This window comes from Lepidochelys kempii, chromosome 7 (assembly GCF_965140265.1).
Source record: "Lepidochelys kempii isolate rLepKem1 chromosome 7, rLepKem1.hap2, whole genome shotgun sequence".
NCBI lineage: Eukaryota > Metazoa > Chordata > Testudines > Cheloniidae > Lepidochelys > Lepidochelys kempii.
Genome location: NC_133262.1, coordinates 52,531,938 through 52,556,417, shown reverse-complemented (window position 1 = coordinate 52,556,417; position 24,480 = coordinate 52,531,938). Strand labels below are relative to the sequence as shown.

The 24,480-nt window shown below is 45.7% G+C and overlaps 1 protein-coding gene across 7 annotated transcripts in view; it reads right to left on the bottom strand.

The window, feature by feature from the left end:
- FANCD2 (FA complementation group D2) overlaps nt 1-24,480 on the bottom strand; it is a 188,664-nt gene that overhangs the window by 102,483 nt on the left and 61,701 nt on the right. For 6 of the 7 annotated variants that reach the window (XM_073352723.1, XM_073352724.1, XM_073352718.1 and 3 more), the window contains 10 exons: nt 21,658-21,718; nt 20,987-21,112; nt 13,940-14,013; nt 13,689-13,835; nt 12,469-12,569; nt 11,979-12,094; nt 11,151-11,259; nt 9,248-9,349; nt 3,308-3,420; nt 442-588 (listed from right to left, as the gene is read on the bottom strand). In XM_073352723.1, coding sequence (XP_073208824.1) covers nt 442-588; nt 3,308-3,420; nt 9,248-9,349; nt 11,151-11,259; nt 11,979-12,094; nt 12,469-12,569; nt 13,689-13,835; nt 13,940-14,013; nt 20,987-21,112; nt 21,658-21,718 — 1,096 coding nt within the window. The remainder of the gene's footprint in view (nt 1-441; nt 589-3,307; nt 3,421-9,247; nt 9,350-11,150; nt 11,260-11,978; nt 12,095-12,468; nt 12,570-13,688; nt 13,836-13,939; nt 14,014-20,986; nt 21,113-21,657; nt 21,719-24,480) is intronic. The other variant, XM_073352719.1, reaches the window with a different exon arrangement.

The following is a 24,480-nucleotide window of genomic DNA, read 5'->3' as shown; positions in this document are numbered from 1 at the left end:
GATGTGACATCAGTGATGTGCCATCACTAAAACATGTGGTTTGTGACTTGCAATCCCCATTAGCTCCAAAGGGTTTAACACGTCCCATGTGGTTAGTAAGAGAGATCAAAGCCTGAGACTGATCAAAGCTGAAAGAGCCTCAAGATGGAGCACCAGCTGGAGGTGCAAAAGTAACATCTATTTGCCACAGCTATAGTGTTACTATCTGTCCTAGGACCTTCTAAGGCACCTGTCTTTTCCTGTGTGGATGTGGATACCTTCCCCGAAGCAGCATACTGACTTTCTGCAGTTGGGTTATGGGCCATGATGAGATTGGATTATCTCCATTTTAGTTAAGCAGAGGAGGCTAAGTCTTCCAAACCCTCGGTGAGAATGAACCAGTTACAGCTCTGCAGCAGCCTTCTGGCCCCTCTTGGTACAAGTTTACTCTGTTACACTTACCTCTGTGTGCATCTCCGAGTCCAAAATAGACTTGGTCAGCAGCCCACAGTGCAGGATGGTGAACACCTCAAGGTCTAGCTCTCGGAAGAATGCACGGTAACTCTGCAGCTGCACCAAAGGGATCCCTGACTTTTTTTCAGTGGTGTCCTGAAATGAAAATGGCAATGTTAATAACAGAATAAAGCCAATGGTCACATCTGTGCTCTGGTAAAGAATACTGCATGTAAAAAATTTTGGTCCTACAATACAGGACTCTACATTATTTGGTACGTGTGAAAACAGCCAAGGGGTTTCCCTTGAGTGCATGATTTTCTCCAACACAAACCAACTCCCCTCTGCTCCCCCTAAACTATCCCAGCTCAATAAAGACAACTTCTCCCACATTCCGTCTTCCACATTTTTTTTCCCAGGTTGAGCAACAGGAAAGCCTTCTTGGTAGTCAAGGCGTGGAATTGTCTCCTAAGGAAGTGGTGAAAGCATCACCACTTTGGACTGAATAAAGCACTAGAAAATTTGCTAAAGAGACCAATACTACCTTCACCCCAGGAAGGTTGAAAAGATGATCTAAGAGAGTTTTGACATCTCCAGATTCCATGAATCTATGGTAAGAGCAAAACTCACAGTGCACTCGATGAAAGACGATATTGTGTGACAAGTGATGTGAAAGAGCAGGAAGACTGTTTAGGAAATGATCAGGTCTTAGGTATCAGTGTCAGACTCGAATGAACACTACTGGACATCCTATGTATCAAACAAGAAAATTTCACTCTTCAATGCTGGAATATCTTCCACCAGAACCTGAGGCATCTGAATTTGAGGCCAGACACTCTCTTTCATTAATCAAAGAGATCTGATCTTAACAATAACTAGTCTAAAAGGTAAAAAGGCACTTATCTAGCTAAGGATCTTAGAATCATAGAATATCAGGGTTGGAAGGGACCTCAGGAGGTCACCTAGTCCAAACCCCTGCTCAAAGCAGGACCATTCCCCAACTAAATCATACCAGCCAGGGCTTTGTCAAGCCTGACCTTAAAAACCTCTAAGGAAGAAGATTCCACCACCTCCCTAGGTAACCCATTCCAGTGCTTCACCACCCTCCTAGGGAAAAAGTTTTTCCTAATATCCAACCTAAACCTCCCAAACTGCAATTTGAGACCATTACTCCTTGTTCTGTCATCTGCCACCACTGAGAACAGTCTAGAGCCATCCTCTTTGGAACCCCCTTTCAGGTAGTTGAAAGCAGCTATCAAATCCCCCCTCATTCTTCTCTTCCGCAGACTAAATAATCCCAGTTCCCTCAGCCTCTCCTCATAAATCATGTGCTCCAGACCCCTAATCATTTTTGTTGCCCTCCGCTAGACTCTTTCCAATTTTTCCACATCCTTCTTGTAGTGTGGGGCCCAAAACTGGACACAGTACTCCAAATGAGGCCTCACCAATGCCGAATAGAGGGGAATGATCATGTCCCTTGATCTGCTGGTAATGCTCCTACTTATACAGCCCAAAATGCCGTTAGCCTTCTTGGCAACAAGGGCACGCTGTTGACTCATATCCAGCTTCTCATCCACTGTAACCCATCAGTCCTTTTCTGCCCAACTGCTGCCTAGCCACTCAATCCCTAGTCTGTAGCAGTGCATGGGATTCTTCTGTCCTAAGTGCGGGACTCTGCACTTGTCCTTGTTGAACCTCATCAGATTTCTTTTTGGCTCAATCCTCTAATTTGTCTAGGGCCCTCCATATCCTATCCCTACCCTCCAGCGTATCTACCACTCCTCCCAGTTTAGTGTCATTTGCAAACTTGCTGAGGGTGCAGTACACGCCATCCTCCAGATCATTTATGAAGATATTGAACAAAACCAGCCCCAAGACTGACCCTTTGGGCACTCCGCTTGATACCGGCTGCCAACTAGACATGGAGTCATTGATCACTACCCGTTGAGCCCGACAATCTAGCCAGCTTTCTATCCACCTTTTCGTCCATTCATCCAGCCCATACTTCTTTAACTTGCTGGCAAGAATACTGTGGGAGACCATATCAAAAGCTTTGCTAAAGTCAAGGAATAACACGTCCACTGCTTTCCCCTCATCCAAAGAGCCAGTTATCTTGTTATAGAAGTTGATTAGGTTAGTCTGGCATGACTTGCCCTTGATGAATCATGCTGACTGTTCCTGATCACTTTCCTCTCCTCTAAGTGCTTCAGAATTGATTCCTTGAGGATGTGCTCCATGATTTTTCCAGGGACTGAGGTGAGGCTGACTGGCCTGTAGTTCCCCAGATTCTCCTTCTTCCCTTTTTTAAAGATGGGCACTACATTAGCCTTTTTCCAGTCATCCAGGACCTCCCTCGTATGCAGTACATCTGGCCCCATGGACTTGTGCTTGTCCAGCTTTTCTAAATAGTCCTGAACCATTTCTTTCTCCACAGAGGGCTGGTCACCTCCTCCCCATGCTGTGCAGCCTAGTACAGTAGTCTGGAAGCTGACCTTGTTCATGAAGACAGAGGTAAAAAAAGCATTGAGTACATTAGAAATCCAAAGAGGTTCACGTTCTTTTGCTGCTGTGGTTGGAAGGAATTTAGGTGGCAACAGCCATGCAACCTTCGATAGCCACACCTTTAGAATCTGCTCAAACACTACCAGAAGGTTCCACTGTCTCAGCTACACTGGTCAGTGCATCACAAGACCAGAAATATGCAGAGGACACTCAAACAAGAACCGACTTTCCAAGCTCAGATGTGAGGATCATGTCAGAAAGCAGCACTGAGCTCTTGAACTGAGATTTCTATCACTGTTAAGAGTCCCTCTCCTCGCTTTCTGTTTTACTCACCCCTTTCTTATCCCCCACAAGCCCCTTTTACCAATAGTACCTTCTCTAGCTGGGTGGTCTCAGCTTCGGACTGATTTCCCTCAGGATTCTCCTCCATTTGTGAGTGGTCTGCAGAGGAGTCTTTGCTGCCTTCAGATTTTTGTTTTTTTCCTCCTAGAAGAGAAACAGTTTTACAAACATAGCCCATGCCAAACCTGAGCCTCTGCGAGAGGTCAGCCAGGCTACTGATAGGGGAATGCTCATGCTGTAATCTAGTCAGATTTAGGAATGCAGCTGACAAAGCACAACATAAAGACTATATTGGAGATAGCCAGGGTCACAGCCTGAAATTGCAGGGCCCAGGACATTTGGGGTCCCTTCCCCAAACACTCTTTTTTCTTTTTCTTTTTTTCTTAAACTAGTTTACTTAATTGGGCCCCATGTTTTTACTATTATCTACATATATTATAATGCAGTGCTATAAATCAATAGAAATGCCCTCACCTAGAATACTGGGTTCAGGACTAGTCACCCTATCTGCAGAAGGAGAAAGGGTTCAGAGAAAGGTGATGAGAATAATTAGAAGCTTAGTAAAATTCTCATCTGCACAGAAACTGAAAAGATTGGGACTGTCACCTTAGAGAGGTCAAGATAAAAGTATTTTATGTTTTTACAGTGCCTAGCACAATGGAGTCCTGGTCCATGACTAGAGCTCCTACGTGCTATGGTAATACAAATAATAATAATAAGTTCATACAATAATGCATGGTTGTGACATGCTATACCTCAAAGTAGCATCCTGTAACCCCCATATTCATGATTGGTATATGGTTGTGATATTTCAAACAAAGTGTGCCTTGCAAGTCGTCATATGAAAGCTCATGATCTGCTGAAAACCACTGTTCTGTCAAAATATGTATATTGTTAGTGTGTATAAGATTTGCTATATGGTTGGTATTAAACTATGTTGTGAGTTTGGGAAATGCCCACTGCTAGCTCTCCAGTGACTAAAGGGTGGTAACCCATACCCAGGCGGGCGTTAAATGACCATTGATCAATAGGGGAATTGTAAACAAGGTATTTACAATTCTGTAAAAGACAGTTGTGTAAGCATCACACAATAAGAATTGCTCAACTCTATGACTCAGTTGCATAAGCACCACACAATGGGAGATTGCTCAACTCTGTGACTCAGCAAGGCCAACCAGGACATGTCTGGGACATGAATTGAGAGTATAAAATAAGGGACAGTGGCATGGCACCATGATTCCACCTCTCTCCTGCCCCACCTACACTGAAGGCAATAAGAATGCCAGGAAGACACAGACTTTGAACTGAGGAGACTGTCCCAAGCAGAGAAGGAAATTCAGCCTGTGTATTAAGAACTGTAACCTGCCTCCAACATCCAGTCAGGTTAGAAAAGCTGTTTGATTCAAATCTTGCTTAGTCTATAAGTTTAGGATTTAGAATGCGTGTTTACTTTTTATTTTCATAGGTAAATATCTCTGACCTTTATGCCCATCACTTAAAAGCTCTCTTTCTGTAGTTAATAAATTTATTTTAATGTTTTATTCTTACCAGTGGGTTTGTCTAAAGTGCCTGGGGAATCTGCTCAGGTTACAAAGGCTGGTGCATGTCCACTATCCTTTGACGAAGTGGCGAACTAATTAATGAGCTTGTACTGTTCAAGAAAAGGTCTTGAGGAGTGTAAGATGGTACATTCCTGGGGTGTAAGGCTGGGAATATTTGCTGGTGTTTCCCTGTGTATAGTTCATGAGTACCTTGGAGAACATTCGTGCAAGATAACAGCGCCTGGAAGGATTTGCTGTTTGTCACTGGCAAACCATTGTGAGAGAAAACCCAGGCTAGAGAGTAAGGGGAGCACAGCAGTCCCACAATTTCATGTTGTACCCAAGGGATCCCATCACAATGGTCTAGAGAGGTTAGATGGAAAGCTTCTATTCTCCCTGTTTCTTACCACAAAAAGAAGGGGACATTCAGTGAAATCAAAAAGGAGCAAATTGAAAACTAACAAAAGAAAATAGTTTTTCACATAATGTTTGATGTGGACTCTGTGATGCTGTATGGAATATGGGAGACACTTTATGATATTGTTGATACCAATATTATAAAATTGCAAGGAATCCGACAGATATGCCACGTACGGTATCTGTGAAAATGTTATGATTTGCCAAATATAATGATCTTGTTTATATATTTGTATCACCTTTATATTGTGACAGGTTTCAGAGTAGCAGCCGTGTTAGTCTGTATTAGCAAAAAGAAAAGGAGTACTTGTGGCACCTTAGAGACTAACAAATTTATTTGAGCATAATTTATTTGACAATTTTGTTAGTCTCTAAGGTGCCACAAGTACTCCTTTTCTTTTTATATTGTGAGTTCATAGAATCATAGAATATCAGGGTTGGAAGGGACCCCAGAAGGTCATCTAGTCCAACCCCCTGCTCAAAGCAGGACCAATTCCCAGTTAAATCATCCCAGCCAGGGCTTTGTCAAGCCTGACTTTAAAAACCTCTAAGGAAGGAGATTCTACCACCTCCCTAGGTAACGCATTCCAGTGTTTCACCACCCTCTTAGTGAAAAAGTTTTTCCTAATATCCAATCTAAACCTTCCCCACTGCAACTTGAAACCATTACTCCTCGTTCTGTCATCTGCTACCATTGAGAACAGTCTAGAGCCATCCTCTTTGGAACCCCCTTTCAGGTAGTTGAAAGCAGCTATCAAATCCCCCCTCATTCTTCTCTTCTGCAGGCTAAACAATCCCAGCTCCCTCAGCCTCTCCTCAGAACTCATGTGTTCCAGTCCCCTAATCATTTTTGTTGCCCTTCGCTGGACTCTCTCCAATTTATCCACATCTTTCTTGAAGTGTGGGGCCCAAAACTGGACACAGTACTCCAGATGAGGCCTCACCAATGTCGAATAGAGGGGAACGATCACGTCCCTCGATCTGCTGGCTATGCCCCTACTTATACATCCCAAAATGCCATTGGCCTTCTTGGCAACAAGCGCACACTGCTGACTCATATCTAGCTTCTCGTCCACTGTCACCCCTAGGTCCTTTTCCGCAGAACTGCTGCCTAGCCATTCGGTCCCTAGTCTGTAGCGGTGCATTGGGATCTTCCGTCCTAAGTGCAGGACCCTGCACTTATCCTTATTGAACCTCATCAGATTTCTTTTGGCCCAATCCTCCAATTTGTCTAGGTCTTTATGTATCCTATCCCTCCCCTCCAGCGTATCTACCACTCCTCCCAGTTTAGTATCATCCGCAAATTTGCTGAGAGTGCAATCCACACCATCCTCCAGATCATTTATGAAGATATTGAACAAAACCGGCCCCAGGACCGACCTTTGGGGTACTCCACTTGATACCGGCTGCCAACTAGATATGGAGCCATTGATCACTAAACCATTTATAATCACTAAACCAGTGTGACCATTTATGATCACTAAACCAGTTATAGATATGTATGATATATCTGTGTTTCAAAGCTTATGCTGTGTTTCTGGGTGACACCCCCAGACAGGTTGGCATCACGACTTAACCTGTTTGATGGCCCATCAAGGGTCTTCAGCTATATAATGAACCCATTGAAAAAGCCAGGGGCTACACTTTAGGAGTCAGCAAGTCATGTAGGGGCATGCCTATGGGCAGAACTCTAAGGCTTTTCAATGCCATGTGCTGTGAAGCTTGTGTTTGGGACACAGGAAGTACAAGCCGCATGATAAAGGATATAAAAAGGCAGCTGCATCATCTCCTTTTTGTCTTCATTCCTGCTTTTAACCTTTGGAGTAACTTTTCTAAAAACTCAAGCTCTCAACAAAGGACTGAATGACCCATCCAAGCTGTGGATGTGTTCCAGAGGGACTTTCAAGCCAGCAAACTCACCAATACTGCTAAGAACCTGATACATACCGAGACTTCAAAGTCCATATATCTGACCACTTCACCATTTAACAACTCTCTTCTTGTTCTTTCTTTTTTTCTTTATAATAATCTTTAGTTTTAGACACTAAAGGATTGGTTAGCAACATGGTATTTTGGGTAAGATCCAAACTAATATTGACCTGGTAACATGGCTAGCCCTTTGGTGTCAGAAGAACATTTTGTATATGTGAGCAGAGTTTTTAAATAACTTCTCGCTGTACTGGACCTAGGTGCTGACTGAGGGCCAGAGAACTGGAATGCAATAAAGGCAGTAGTGTGATTTCTATTTTTTGCTTCTCAACAACCAGTGGGGGGGATCAGAAGCACAGTTTATGACTGTTGGTGATTTTGACTTCAGTATTAACCACCACTTTGGGAGTGTCTGCTCTTCCTTTTGCAGTCTTCCCTGAACTTGGCATTTTCAGTAAGGACTACCCCAGGCACACAGAGGCACATATTCCTTGTTCGAGGATGTCAGTGTGGATAAGATGAAACATTTCTCTGGGTAACAAGAAGATCCAGAATTATAAAGAGAGGCTACCTAGCAGTAACGTCTTCTTCAAGAGTTGCCTCTACATTTACACGTGTGGGATATGGCACCCCCTAATGTCGAGCTACAGAAATTCACTAAAAAGCTTTGTCCATTAGGGAGTTCATGAGTATTCTTGCGTGAAGATGATGTCATCACCTACTCTGTATCAGGGAGCGGATCTCTCCAATGGCTTTAGTTCTTTCTCCTTAGACCAGAGTCCTAATGTTGTATAGAACTCTGAGGTAGAGAGGCAGTTAGGTAGGTACTCTGAATGCACAGAGGTGACTTCAAAGGCCTCTGTGCATTCCCATTTATGGGAGATTGGCAAGCAGTGCTCCATCAGGAGGAAGGCGGGTGAGGAGTTCTAGTTAGATACAGACTGCAGCACCACTCTCACAAACTGGATGTGCAAAGATAAAGGTGTGCGTGGAACTCCAAGTTGCTGCTTTACAAATCTCGCACAGGGGAATGTGCCTAAGGTGTGCTACTGAAACCACTACTGTGGCTCTGGTGAGGTGTGTCTTCAAGCCAGGAGGTACTGGCTTTCTGGCTAAGGTGTAACAATGCCCTATACAGCTCTTAATCCACTGAGAAAAGTTTGTTTATTAATAGGTTCCCCCTTTAAATCTCTCCCCACTAGCAACAACCAAATCCATAAGAAAATCACCAAATCCATAAGAAAATAAAATAGATTATTTCTCACTTTCAGATGACATTGTAAATAAGAAAAACTAGTTTGTTTACATTTACGGGAGATAATGCTGCTGGCTTCTTAGTGATTGGCTGAATAAGAAGTAGGACTGAGTAGACTTGTAGACTCTAAAGTTTTACATAGTTTTGGTTTTGAGTGCAGTTATGTAATAAAAAAAATCTACATTTGTAAGTTGCACTTTCACGATAAAGAGATTGCATTATGATACTTGTATGAGGTGAATTGAAAAATACTATTTCTTTTATCATTTTTGCAGTGCAAATATATGTAATAAAAATAATAATATAAAGTGAGCACTGTACACTTTATATTCCGTATTGTAATTGAAATCAATACATTTGAAAATGAAGAAAAACATCCAAAAATAGTTAATAAATTTCAATTGGTATTCTATTTTTAACAGTGAGATTAAAACTGCGATTAATTGCAATCACATTTTTTAATCACAATTAATTTTTCTGAGTTAATCGTGTGAGTTAACTGGAATTAATCTACAGCCCTAGTAAATATTATACAATAAGTTTTGGAAAGATATAAACCCCAGGGCTTAAACAGACCTCTAACTACTGGGAATTAAGAGGAAACTTCCCCTGGAGGCAGGTTATCCCATAACCACCTACTGCAGCATTTCTTGCACCTTCCTCTGAAGCATCTGGTGCTGGCCACTGTCAGAGAACAGATACTGGGCTGTACAGACCCTGGATCTGATCTCTGTTTCTAAGGTTGCACTAATGTGGCTACAGCTGTGCAATTCCGCTGAATCCTTGACTGCAAACTGTGTGCATAAGTATTTTGAGGAATTTTCTCTACCTGTTTTCTTCTTTTTAACTAGACCAACAGCATTGACAGTTGGTGCTGCTTCCAGGGCTTCACAGTCAAAAATAGCTGGGGGAAGTACATAGCCAGGGCTTGCTGAAAGAGTCAGAGGACAGTAAGTCAGTGAGTTCAGTTCTTCACATAAACAATAAAATATGAGCAAGCTAGACTTCCATGGGAAATGCCCCCACTGATCCTGGTCACCTCCTCCTCTACTCCTATGCTTAATGCCTTAAGTTACCTTTGATCCCTCCATAGTGTCTGGAAGGTAGAGCACCATCAAGGTTGCTCTAACTTATGTCCTGGCGGAAATGGCTCTCTTTCTGCCATGTGCCAAATAAGAATGACCAGGACCCAGTGCTCTCTGGCCTCACCTCCTGTATGCCCTTACACTGGGGGCTGATAGGGAGGCCAGCACAGAACCATTCCTGCAACTCTAGGCCAGCCAGGGAACAAACACTCTTACTTCAGGTTTCAGAGTAACAGCCGTGTTAGTCTGTATTCACAAAAAGAAAAGGAGTACTTGTGGCACCTTAGAGACTAACCAATTTATTTGAGCATAAGCTTTCGTGAGCTACAGCTCACTTCATCGGATGCATCCGATGAAGTGAGCTGTAGCTCACGAAAGCTTATGCTCAAATAAATTGGTTAGTCTCTAAGGTGCCACAAGTACTTCTTTTCTTTTTACTCTTATTTCAGGGTATTCCCCTGGGGCCATTGCTGCCCTCTTTATGTTGCTGCAGCAGTTTAAAGGGCTAGAGCTTGCTTACTACTTCCAGACCTCAGTTTATCCAAAGATTTAAAAATGGGGCTTATAATTAGGGCCCTACCAAATTCACGGCCATTAAAAACACATCACGGACCATGAAATATAGTCTTTCATGTGTTTTTACCCCCTATTATACAGATTTCACAGGGGAGACTAGCATTTCTCAAATTGGGGGTCCTGACCCAAAAGGGAGATGCAGGGGAGTCGCAAGGTTATTTTGGGGGGTGGGGGGAGTCACAGTATTGCCATCTTTACTTCTGCACAGCCTTCAGAGCTGGGAGGCTGGAAAGCAGTGGCTATTGGTCTGGCACCCAGCTCTGAAGGCAGCGCCCTGCCAGCAGCAGCACAGAAGTAAGGGTAGCAATACCATACCATACCAGCTCTGAAGGCAGACATGGGATGGTATTGTCACCCTTACTTCTAGGCTGCTGCATTCAGAGCTGGACAGCCAGAGAGTGGTGGCTGCTGACTGAGGACCCAGCTCTGCAAGCAGCCTCCTAGAAGTAAGGGTGGCAATACCATACCATGTCATCCTTACTTCTGTGCTGCTGCTGTTGGTGGCGGCTCTGCCTTCAGAGCTGGACTCCCGGTCAGCAGCCACCGCGCTCCAGCTGCCCAGCTCTGAAGGCAGAGCCGCCACCAGCAGCAGCACAGAAGTCAGTGTAGCAGTACCGCAACTTCCACTACAAAAACCTTGTGACACACACCCCAGCCCAAGTCTTTTTTGGGTTAGGACCCCTACAATTACAACACTGTGAAATTTCAGATTTAAATAGCTGAAATCATGACATTTACAATTTTAAAAATCCTATGACTGTGAAATTGACCAAAATGGACCATGAATTTGGTAGGGTCCTACTTATAATGCACATTTGTTACAACCAGATCTACTCTGGTGAGACATTGTCTCTTCATGATACGGCTATTAATTAGCTTACTAGAGTGTCTGTCACTTTCTACCAGATTCCATCAACATTTGCTGATGGCTGTTGGGAATAGTGTAGGAGAAGTTCAAATGAAGACGTAATTCAGAGAATAACTATACAAGGCATTTAGCCATGCAGAGTGGTCCCCTTCCAAGGGCAAATTCTCACTTAGACTCTGGATCCTGTATTCTGCATAGCTCACCTGCTAAGCACTTTCCTAGCATGTTCTGTAGCTCGGTGATGTTCTGTAATCGAGTCAAAACTTTCCCTTTCATCTCAAGGTCCTGTTGCTTACAGAAGGCATTCACGACCTATAGATACAAATCATACTCATTAGCAACAAAAGGGGCACTATTCAGTAATTAATTTCTCCTGCCTGACTAACATCTACTTGTCCCGAACATCTGGGTGACACCATTCACACAGGCAGTTTATATCTCTGAATCCCGGCTGCACAGAAAAACCCATCTCTTCAGAATTCCATCAGAAAAAAACTATCAGAGCAGCAATGCCCATGTCTCTCTCATAATTGCTACACAGAAGCAGCTACTGGACATCCTTTTAGACATGTTTACAAAGAGGGACTGGTGAACATATTAATTAGGGGAGAGGAATTAACACATGATGCGTTTGTCTATCCCAAAGACTGAGACAAGTGACAGCCAGGAAGCCATCCACCAGGAAGGGACATGAATTGTAAACAGCACTCCCTGTGAAGCCACTTACAGCTGGTCTTCACTACAGAATCCCTGAAATCTGAAAGAGAGTGCCTAGGGACATGGGGGTCTGTGCCCAATCCAACTGGGGGGCGAGCAGGGAAGAGATGAAGGGATCTGTGCCCACCCAACTGCCCTCCCCTGCATTTGAGGGGCAAGACAGGTCCATGGGGGCCTGGACCTGCCAACTCCCCCATTGCACAGGTGACATGTTACAAGCCTGTTAGAAGGTGATTACAATACAAAATTCTGTAGCACAGTAAGATATGAAGTGAGCAGTGGAAGGCCTAGCCTCTTTCTGCAGTTCCACTCACCTCACGGAACCAATTGAGGGCATTGAACAAGAGTGAGCACAGGAATTCCCTTTCCTGCTTGGCTAAGGAGCCCAGCTTCCCTTCTATCTCCAAGTCAGTCAGGTATAGGGGACAGCCTGTAACAGAGCAGGAACAGGGCTACTTGAACTCTGCTTGCCGGGCTCAGTTACCATGACATCCATCTCTGGCACTCTCACTCACATGGCTTCCCTTTGTGTGGAGAATGCTTTATTCCCATTGCATGCACTGTACCAACCACCACACTGAGCACTTTTGAACTCAACCTCCCACCAGAGGAAACCGAGCCCAGCCAGCCACCTCCCTCAGGTCAGAGAGCAGCCCACCATGTCCGGAGGGGTGCGGGTAACACAACACCTCAATCTCTCCTGTACCAGTCCTGGAGACCCTGCCATGACTGCAGAGATTGTTGGCAGAACTAGGGCAGGGAGAAGGGCTCAGACAGGTACAGCTCAATGGCTATTCCCTATACCTAGCAAGGCATCGATCTCCTCCATGCTCCCATTGTGTTGTTCTGTCGTGTAAAGCCTCAGCAATCGGAAAGAGGGACACAGACACTCTGGAGACACTATCCTGGGAAAAGAAGAGATAGGCTGTTTTCTGCACTCTACTACTCAGCAGGGGAACCTCAAGAAAGAAAAATATTTCCTGTCCCTCTGAAGCCACTGCCCATTTGTAATATTCTGCCCCTGCCAGTCTGCAGGGAAGAAAAGCACCATGGTTAACTTTTCTCCCTCAGTTTTGCTTCTAAAGAGTAAAGTCCTTGATCTCAAATGATTAGGGTAAAGTTCCACAGGTAGAAAAGAAGCTGTACTTGAACCGATCAGATTAGACCAGACCAGGGTCCATTTAATCCAGTGTCTGGGCAATACCAAATGAGTCAGAAGAAGGTGTGAGAAGCTGTGAAGTGAGCAATTGTGAAGGAGAAATTTCCTCCCAATTCCCTCAGTAACTGGTTGCTTTTGCCCTGAGGGAGGAGGGCTCATGTACCTCCTAAAAGTGTTTTTCACACTAACTCTGGATTTTCTTGTCATTCATGTCAAAATGTCAAATTCTCTTTTGAACCCAAAAAGTTTCTGGCCTCAATGAGCTCTTGTGGCAGTAAGTTCCAATGCTGAATATATGTTGGTAAAAATTAATTCCTTTTAGAGTATTAACTTTGCTACCTTTCTGTTTCAGTGGATGTCTTGTTCTTGTGTAAGGAGAAGGAATAAAAAAGGAGCACTCAATTATATACGTCAATCACACTTCCTCCAGCTTTTCTCTAAACTAAATCTATCTATGGTACTTAATATCAACCCCATTTCTACAGTATCATAATCTTTGATATATTTATTATTACAACATCTCCAGGAGGCAGGGAAATGCTATTTTCCCCATTGTACAAATGGGGAACTGAGGCAAAGGGAGACTAAGCAACTTGTCAAACATAGCACAGGGAGTCTGTGGCAGGCTAGCACGCAAACCACTATATCATCCTGCCCCTCCCACACCACAGAGCTCCAGACATCTTCATTTGCAAGAAATGGACAAGAATACAGGCTCCTGCCTAACTTTTCTGTCTAGTCATTTGATAGGCACTTAGGGAGGCAGAACTGTGACCAGAATTTATAGTGCATGGCCCTAAGAGGAAAGAACATCACTGCAATTTATTGGACAGTGAAATGATTTTAAAAGGAAGGCATCACTTACTTTTTACCCTGGTTCCTAGTTGCCATTTCACCAACACTCTTGCCAAGCCAGTTCTGTGACAGCAGTGGCAATAGGTTGATAACAATTGTTCCCTGACTCTCATCTTCATCCAGGTTATACAAGGACTTCACTGGGAACAGGTGAACACTGCAGAGAAACCAGTTGTCAGTTGCAGTCAGCATCATGTTAGCAAATTTAGCTATTGACAATAAATATTATTAGCATTAACACTTAGCACTTCTCCAGCATACCCATCAACTACAGGAGTGAGATCTACCACAAAGTCATTGGAAAAGTCCTCCACCACACTCTTCCCAATCCGCTCCTGGAAGAAAGAGAACCACAGCTTAGCACAGGGGTTAGTGAAAGATGATCCCAAACAAGAGGGACAACAGATACAAAGGAGAGCAGAACCAAACTAAAGAATCCTGGAGAGATCAGAGCAGGGTGCAAGGAGCCATGGAGCCTGGGAAAGGGAAAGGAAATGAAAGCTGAGACACAAAACTGGGATTTTGCTAAGCAGCTGCAGCGAACATCTGCTCTACTTACTACTCTCTTAATATGCATTCTGCATGCAACCACGCCTTCTAGTTGCAGCAGGGGAGCCATGGGACTGGGACAGGTGGCATCCATGAGAAGGTCTTTGACTGAAGACCTGACCCACAGTATGCCAAACGCTTCAAAGGGCTGGTATTGTATGTCATGCAAACTGGATTCCATGCACTTTACACGTTTAAATCATCAGCGATGGCTGAGGGAGAGATAGAAATTAATGGGATTGGATAGGGGTAGGGGGAGAGAGTTGTCCAACAGTTTGTGGGGAGTAGGAAAGCTCCAAGAAATTACACATAGGAAACACCTGAATAAATGCCTAAGGGTATGTCTACACTACGAAATTAGGTCGAATTTATAGAAGTCGGTTTTGTAGAAAGCGTTTTTATACAGTCGATTGTGTGTGTTCCCACACAAATGCCCTAAGTGCATGAAGTCGGCGGACTGTGTCCACAGTACCGAGGCAACCATCGACTTTCGGAGCATTGCACTGTGGGTAGCTATTCCACAGTTCCCGCAGTCTCCACCACCCATTTGAATTCTGGGTAGAAATCCCAGTGCCTGATGGGGCTAAAACATTGTTGCGGGTGGGTTCTGGGTACATATCGTCAGGCCCCCCCTTCCCTCCCTCTGTGAAAGCAAGGGCAGACAATCGTTTTGCATCTTTTTTTCTTTAGTTACCTGTGCAGACGCCATACCATGGCAAGCATGGAGCCCACTCAGCTAACCGTCACCGTATGTCTCCTGGTTGCTGGCAGACGTGGTACTGCATTGCTATACAGCAACAGTTTATTGCCTTTTGGCAGCAGACAGTGCAATATGACTGGTAGCCGTCGTCGACGTAGTCCAGGGTGCTCTTTTAACCGACCTCGATGAGGTCAGGGGCGCCTGGGCAAACATGGGAGTGATTCAGCCAAGTTATTTCCCTTGTTTCGTCTCGTGGCAATTCAGTCCCGCACTGTCTTTTAATCTGCAGCCAGCGGAAGACGATGGCCAGCAGTCATACTGCACCGTCTTCTGCCAAGCACCCAGGAGATGACGATGGCTAGCGGTCGTACTGCACAGTCTGCTGCCAGCAAGATGTATACAGACAGATGAAGTGGCTCAAAACAAGAAATAGACCAGATTTGTTTTGTATTCATTTTCTCCTCCCTCCCTCCGTGATATCAACGGCCTGCTAAACCCAGTTTTGAGTTCTATCCTTGAGGGGGCCATTCTGTTTCTCGCAAAGCCACCCCCTTTGTTGATTTTAATTCCCTGTAAGCCAACCCTGTAAGCCATGTCGTCAGTCGCCACTCCCTCCGTCAGAGCAACGGCAGACAATCGTTCCGCGCCTTTTTTCTGTGCAGACGCCATACCACGGCAAGCATGGAGCCCACTCAGATCACTTTGGCAATTAGGAGCACATTAAACACCACACGCATTATCCAGCCGTATATGCAGCACCACAACCTGGCAAAGCGAAACCGGGCAAGTAGGCGATGTCAGCACAGTGACGAGAGTGATGAGGACATGGACACAGACTTCTCTCAAAAACACGGGCCCTGGCAATGTGGTGCTAATGGGGCAGGTTCATGCGGTGGAACGTCGATTCTGGGCTCGGGAAACAAGCACAGACTGGTGGGACCGCATAGTGTTGCGGGTCTGGGACGATTCCCAGTGGCTGTGAAACTTTCGCATGCGTAAGGGCATTTTCATGGAACTTTGTGACTTGCTTTCCCCTGCCCTGAGGCGCAAGAATACCAAGATAAGAGCAGCCCTCACAGTTGAGAAGCGAGTGGCAATAGCCCTGTGGAAGCTTGCAACACCAGACAGCTACCGGTCAGTCAGTAATCAATTTGGAGTGGAGTGGGGGGCTGCTGTGAGGCAAGTAGCCAACGCAATCAAAGATCTGCTGATATCAAGGGTAGTGACCCTGGGAAATGTGCAGGTCATAGTGGATGGCTTTGCTGCAATGGGATTCCCTAACCGTGGTGGGGCCATAGACGGAACCCATATCCCTATCTTGGCATCGGAGCACCAAGCCAGCGAGTACATAAACTGCAAGAGGTACTTTTCAATAGTGCTGCAAGCACTGGTGGATCACAAGGGACCATCATCAACTTGGGATGGCCGGGAAAGGTACATGACACTCACATCTTCAGGAACTCTGGTCTGTTTCAACAGCTGCAGGAAGGGACCTTATTCCCAGACCAGAAAATAACCTTTGGGGATGTTGAAATGCCTATAGTTATCCTTGGGGACCCAGCCTACCCCTTAATGCCATGGCTCATGTCACAGGCAGCCTGGACAGTAGTCAGGAGCTGTTCAACTACAGGCTGAGCAAGTGCAGAATGGTGGTAGAATGTGCATTTGGACGTTTAAAAGCGCGCTGGTGCAGTTTACTGACTCAGTTAGACCTCAGCAAAACCAATATTCCCACTGTTATTACTGCTTGCTGTGTGCTCCACAATATCTGTGAGAGTAAGGGGGAGACGTTTATGGAGGGGTGGGAGGTTGAGTAAAATCACCTGGCCACTGGTTACGCACAGCCAGACACCAGGGCTGTTAGGAGAGCACAGGAGGGCGCGGTGCGCATCAGAGAAGCTTTGAAAACCAGTTTCATGACTGGACAGGCCACGGTGTGAAAGTTCTGTTTGTTTCTCCTTGATGAAACTCCCCGCCCCTTGGTTCACTCTACTTCCCTGTAAGCTAACCACTCTCCCCTCCTCCCTTCGATCACCGCTTGCAGAGGCAATAAAGTCATTGTTGCTCCACATTCATGCATTCTTTATTAATTCGTCACACAAATAGGGGGATAACTACCAAGGTAGCCCACGAGGGGTGGTGGAGGAGAGAAGCACCAGGAGGGGTGGTGGAGGAGGGAAGGACAAGGCCACACAGCACTTTAAAAGTTTAAAACTTTAAAACTTATTGAATGCCAGCCTTCTGTTGCTTGGGCAATCCTCTGGGGTGGAGTGGCTGGGTGGCCAGAGGGCCCCCCCCCCCCAGGTTCTTGGGCGTCTGGGTGAGGAAGCTATGAAACTTGGGGAGGAGGGCGGTTGGTTACACAGGGGCTGTGGTGGTGATTTTTGCTCCTGCTGCCTTTTCTGCAGCTCAGCCATACACTGGAGCATATTGGTTTGATCCTCCAGCAGCCTCAGCATTGAATCCTGCCTCCTCTCATCACACTGCCGCCACCTTTCAGCTTCAGCCCTCTCTTCAGCCTGCCACCTCTCCTCCCGGTCATTTTGTGCTTTCCTGCACTCTGACATCATCTGCCTCCACGCATTCGTCTGTGCTCTGTCAGTGTGGGAGGACTGCATGAGTTCAGAGAACATTTCATCGCGAATGCGCTTTTTTCGCCTTCTAATTTTTGCTAGCCTCTGGGAAGGAGAAGATCCTGTGATCCTTGAAACACATGCAGCTGGTGGAGAAAAAAAAAAAGGGACAGTGGTATTTAAAAAGACACATTTTATAGAACAATGGGTACACTCTTTCACGGTAAACCTTGCTGTTAACGTTACATACGTAGCACATGTGCTTTTGTTACAAGGTCGCATTTTGCCTCCTCCCACCACATGGCTAGCCCCTCATCCCTCCCCGCTCCCAACAGCGGGGAACATTTCTGTTCAGCCACAGGCAAACAGCCCAGCAGGAACGGGCTCCTCTGAATGTCCCCTTAAGAAAAGCACCCTATTTCAACCAGGTAACCATGAATGATATCACTCTCCTGAGGATAACACAGAGAGATAAAGAACGGATGTTGTTTGAACACCAGCAAACATACGCTGCAATGCTTTGTGCTGCAATGATTCCCGAGTACGTGTTACTGGCCTGGAGTGGTAAAGTGTCCTACCATGAAGGACGCAATAAGGCTGCCCTCCCCAGAAACCTTTTGCAAAGGCTTTGGGAGTACATCCAGGAGAGCCACGAATGTCAGGGCAAATTAATCATTAAACATGCTTGCTTTTAAATCATGTATAGTATTTTTAAAAGGTACACTCACCAGAGGTCCCTTCTCCACCTGGCGGGTCCGGGAGGCAGCCTTGGGTGGGTTAGGGGGTACTGGCTCCAGGTCCAGGGTGAGAAACAGTTCCTGGCTGTCGGGAAAACCAGTTTCTCCGCTTGCTTGCTGTGAGCTATCTACAACCTCATCATCATCATCTTCCTCGTCCCCAAAACCTGCTTCCGTGTTGCCTCCATCTCCATTGAAGGAGTCAAACAACACGGCTGGGGTAGTGGTGGCTGAACCCCTAAAATGGCATGCAGCTCATCACTGAAGCGGCATGTTTGGGGCTCTGACCCGGAGCGGCCGTTCGCCTCTCTGGTTTTCTGGTAGGCTTGCCTGAGCTCCTTAAGTTTCACACGGCACTGCTTCGGGTCCCTGTTATGGCCTCTGTCCTTCATGCCCTGGGAGATTTTGACAAAGGTTTTGGCATTTCGAAAACTGGAACGGAGTTCTGATAGCACGGATTCTTCTCCCCACACAGTGATCAGATCCTGTACCTCCCGTTTGGTCCATGCTGGAGCTCTTTTGCGATTCTGGGACTCCATCATGGTCACCTCTGCTGATGAGCTCTGCATGGTCACCTGCAGCTTGCCACGCTGGCCAAACAGGAACTTGAAATTCAAAAGTTCGCAGGCCTTTTCCTGTCTACCTGGCCAGTTCATCTGAGTTGAGAGTGCTGTCCAGAGCGGTCACAATGGAGCACTCTGGGATAGCTCCCGGAGGCCAATACCATCTAATTGTGCCCACAGTACCCAAATTCGACCTGGCAAGGCTGATTTCAACGCTAATCCCCTTGTCGGGGGTGCAGTAAGAAAATCGATTTTAAAAGCCCTTTAAGTCGAAAAAAAGGGCTTCGTCGTGTGGACGGGTGCAGGGTTAAATTGATTTAACGTTGCTAAATTCGACCTCAACTCCTAGTGTAGACTAAGGCTAAGATAGGGGTGGGGATCTTAATTGGTTTCCAGTATCTCTTTCTCCCTGGAAAGGGAAGAGCATCCTCTTCCCCCTGCATTTCATACACTTATGTGGCCCAGTGACCAGAGCATTGGACTGGGACTGAGGAGACTGGGTCCTATTACCAGATCTGCCATGTGACCTTGGGCCAATCACTACCCAGTCTGTGGCTCAGCTTCCCTAGCTCTAAAATGCTACTCACTGCCTTTGAAATGAAAAGTGCTATGAAACCACTAGGTATTATTGTGATTATTCTCCCATGTCCTTGATTCAGTTTGACTAAGCTACTGTGGAAGGGAAGGTCTCCGCCACATTCAAATATTTTAAGAAGATTATCGCACTATCCAGCTTCCCGGCCTGCTGCTGCCTGTTCCCCACCCCTTTACACAGACTTACATGCACCCAACACCCAGAGGTTATTCCAGAGCAGGGGGTTCTCAACCTTTTTATTTCTGAAGCTAATCCAACATGCTATAAAAAGCCCCGGGCTCTCTAGCAGTGGGGTTATCAGGCTGTGGCCACCCAAAGACAGATGGACACCTCCATTCAAGGGGTCCCCATTGACAGATTCTGTGCAGGATGATCGTTCCTCTCCCCAAGGCATGCTATGTTTGATGCAGAATTCTGGGTTACTTGGGGCCCCCAGCTCTCAGGCTGGCCACTCTGCTACCACTAATCACAACATTGGTTTGTTCTTCTTCCATCTCCCAACTACAGAGGCATTGTCTTCAATGGGGTAGGGGATGAAGGGGGAGAGTGGGTTGCTCAAGATAAAATCCCAGTGAAGACAAGGCAATGTGTAAACTTCAAATGAACTAGCAAGTTGAATTACAAACTAGGCTCCCCATAGTTTTACCTTGACCTGCTAACATGTGAGAACGCCTAACCATCTCATCTGGGCTAGGATTTTACCTAACATTAGCTGACTCAAGTTAAGAACACTTTTTCCTAATGAAGACACAGCCAGAGAGGCTTCAAAGCAGAACACAAGGTCACCTCTGCAACCCTAAGCCAATGGCACTAAATACTCTGGACTTTCTGCACTGGCTAATGAACTGTGATTGCTGTGGTCTTGGTACTTGCTTCCAAGAATCACAGCACAGCCAAGTTCCACCCTCCTCCCAATACTAGTCCTGCCTCCTGTGCCCCGACAGCACAAGACCACCCCCACAACAGCTCCCCCATGGTCTCACATTCCCCACCAGCCACCCTCCCAACCCCCAGTATGACCTACTGTCTTCCCCAGTAGGCACAGTAGAAAGGAAAGCAGGGTTTGAAAGGGCTCCCAAGTAAGGGGAAAGGCAGGGTCAATCGAGACTCTGCAGAAAGAAGTCCCAACTTGCTCCCCCACCAAGCAGCCCCATGCTGTTTCCTCCAAACCCTTGGACATTAGAGAGCCCTGCATGTTTAAAGGGATGCCATGTAAAAAAAAAAAGTTTTTAAAGTAGTTTCAGGTTCTACCCCTGCCCTTGATCCCCCCTGCTATGTCTGGTACATTTACAACCACATTTGTTATTTTTAAAAAGGTTTCTCTCTCCACCGTGGCTGTGTGAAAGGCATACACCAACAACAGACCACTCCAGGTATGTAAACAAAAAAGTAAACAAGCTGAAAGACTGGATTTTCCATCTAATCTCCGTCAGTTACAGGAATCCTAGGTGTCACCTGTAGCAATAGCAGGAACAACATTTTCAGACAGGCGTGTGATTCTTACACAGATGCTGTCCATAATGCCTGGTTAACCTGCATGTCACCGAGGAGTTAGTATAACTGACTGAATACAGACCACTCTGTAACATACCAGGATTTGCGAATCCAAATTCCCTTTCTGTTTCTCAATCAAGTTGGCAAGTTCATCGTAATACAGAGCCAAGGCCTCAGGACTTTGCTCACAGCAGTAGCTCACCAGATCGAGCAAGATGGAGAGCTGCAAAGAAGGACCAATGACAGGGGAATAATACATACCCTACCCACCAGCTTGATCAGAGACAGGCAGGATCCACAGCTCCCCCTTCTCCACCTCCCAAACTCTCCCACTGAGACACAACCCCCACAAAGCCCTGCCCAGCCCCTCTCACTGACATACAAACCCCACAAGCCTCTGCCTTTCTCCACCGACCTGACCCCTCGTATTACGTATTTGTGTTACAACAGTGACTAGCAGCCCCAGTCATGGGCTATGACCCCATTCTGCTAGGCACTGTTGAACTCCTCGGAGGAAAGTGGTTACAGACCAAGCACAGATTCTATACTCCCCTAAACGGCCTCTCATTCTGCTCTCTGCAGACACACAAAACTGTCTTACCCCATTCCCGGGCCCTGCACTGACACCAATATCCCATTCGCCCAGTGGGACCCTGACCTCTCCAGAGAGACAATCTCCTCTGCTTTTCACACCCCCTCCTGGCACAATCCCCTGGCAGTGCATGGATTCCAGTCTCCTTTCAGCACACACACTGTCCTGGCACTCACCTGTCTGCAGTGCTCTTCACTTTGCTGTGTTCTCTCCAATGAACACCTGTCTTCTTTACTTCTGAAATCAACAAACTCTTTTCACTGCACAGTATGCTACACAGCAAGATGCTCAAACCTGTTTACACTAAGATACAGGGCTCCCTGCCCTGGAGGAATTATTCATGGGAAAGATGGGCCTACCACAAGGGCAAACGCCTAACTTCCACTACTTAGGCCCAAGCATTTCTTCAATCAGGTTTTAAGTGTCAGCACAGACAGGGAATGGCAGAGAGTAATATGGAGATTCTTGGAGCATCGTTAAAAAGTGCTCTTGTTTCCAGTGTCAGGATTGTAGGCATAAGACTGTTGATTAACCTAAAGGATGGCTAGGGCTGCACTGTCTATGGAAAGTTCAGGTGAATCACTGAAGCACATAAGAACATAAGAACGGCCATACTGGGTCAGACCAAAGGTCCATCTAGCCCAGTATACTGTATTCTGACTGGCCAATGCCAGGTGTCCCAGAATAGGTAATCACCAAGTGATCCATCCCTTGTCACCCATTCCCAGCTTCTGTCAAACATCCCTGTCCATCCTGCCTAATAGCCATTGCACACACAATGCAGTACTTCAAAGGGGGTAAGAACTTCAATAGCAAAGAGAAACTTTACAGGAAGCCAATAGAACCTTTGTAAAGTAGAAGTGTTTTAATCTGCTCCGCAGATCCCCAATACACACTCCCCACCAACATGCCCTACCAGAATATCAAACCTACTTTACAGGGTCCTTTTCATTAGGTGCTCTAGAGACAGTGTTATGCAGAAGAGCACCTTTGAGAGCTGCTGTTGGGAAGTGTGCTAGCTCATGGGCCTGGACAGACAGCTAGACTGGGCTTTTCTCTCCATGTAACATAACAGTGAGAGCATTTTTTGAAGACAACCGAGTGAATTGTGTGATCCTGCATAACAACTTTATGCTGTGACCTCTGAGACCCTCTAGTGAGCCGTGGGGCTTTCAGTGGCTCTGAAAAATTACACAGGGAGTGTGCCAGATCATCTTAAATGGAACTCAAATAAAAAGCCATTTAAACTAACCCTGAAACCTCTTGTTCCAGGTATGATCCCTTAAAAGCCCCACTGGCTGTGCCCACTGTTCTGCATACTCAGCATATAGTGCTCACATCCCTGAACAAGAAATTCATAGATTATAAAGCCTGAAGGGACTATTGTGATCAGTCTGACCTGTCTGAATTAATTTTTATTTGAACTAGAACAAAACTTTTAGAAAAACGTCCAATCTTGATTTAAAAATTCCAAGTGATTGAGACTGCACCACAACCCTTGGTAAATGGTTCACCATTAGAAAGCTGCACTTATGTCCAGTCTGAATTTGTCTAGCTTCAACTTGCAGCCATTGGCACTTCTTACACCTTCTGTTAGACTTAAGAGCACTCTATTATCAAACTTCAGTTCCCCATGTAGGTATTATAAACTGTGATCAAGTCACCAATTAAAAAACGGTTACTCACCTTCTCGTAACTGTTGTTCTTCGAGATGTTTTGTTCATGTCCATTCCAATCAGGTGTGTGCATGCGCACATGCACGATGGCTGGAAGATTTTTCCCTTAGCAGCATCCGTCGGGTCAGCTTGGGCACCCCCTGGAGTCACGCCCTTATGACGCCTAATATATAGCCCTGCCAAACCGCCACCCCTTTAGTTCCTTCTTGCCGGCTACTCCAACAGAGGGGTAGGAGGGTGGGTATTGGAATGGACATGAACAACACATCTCGAAGAACAACAGTTACAAGAAGGTGAGTAACTGTTTTTTCTTCTTCGAGTGCTTGTTCATGTCGATTCCAATCAGGTGACTCCCAAGCAAAATTAGGAGGTGGGGTCGGAGCTATCCACTGACTGAAGTACTGCTCTACCAAAGACTGCATCATTTCTGGCCTGTCTAGTAATTGCATAGTGAGCAGCAAAAGTGTGTATCGATGGCCACATCGCCGCTCTGCAGATTTCCTGAGTGGGGACTTGGGCCAGGAAAGCTGTTGATGAAGCTTGCGCTCTTGTAGAGTGTGCCATTATCGGGGGCGCTGGGATCCCTGCTAGATTGTAGCACTTGGTAATGCAGGCCTGACAAGGTTCCTTCCCCACTCTGAACTCTAGAGTACAGATGTGGGGACCTGCATGAAAGATCCCCTAAGCTTATTCTTACCAGCTTAGGTTAAAAACTTCATCAAGGTACAAACTTTGTCTTGTCCTTGAACCCTATGCTGTCACCACCAAGTGTTTTAAACAAAGAACAGGGAAAGAGCCCACTTTGAGACATCTTCCCCCAAAATATCCCCCCAAGCCCTACACCCCCTTTCCTGGGGAAGGTTTGATAAGAATTCTCACCAATTTGTACAGGTGAACACAGACCCAAACCCTTGGATCTTAAGAACAATGAAAAATCAATCAGGTTCTTAAAAGAAGAATTTCAAAGAAAGAAAAGGTAAAAGAATCACCTCTGTAAAATCAGGATGGTAAATACCTTACAGGGTAATCAGATTCAAAACACAGAGAATCCTTCTAGGCAAAACCTTAAATTACAAAAAGACACAAAAACAGGAATATACATTCCATCCAGCACAGCTTATTTTACCAGCCATTAAACAAAAGGAGCCCTAATGCATTTCTAGCTAGATTACTTACTAACTTAACAGGAGTTGTAAGGCTGCATTCCTGATCTGTTCCCGGCAAAAGCATCACACAGACAGACAGAACCCTTTATTTCCCCCTCCCTCCAGATTTGAAAGTATCTTGTCCCCACATTGGTCATTTTGGGTCAGGTGCCAGCGA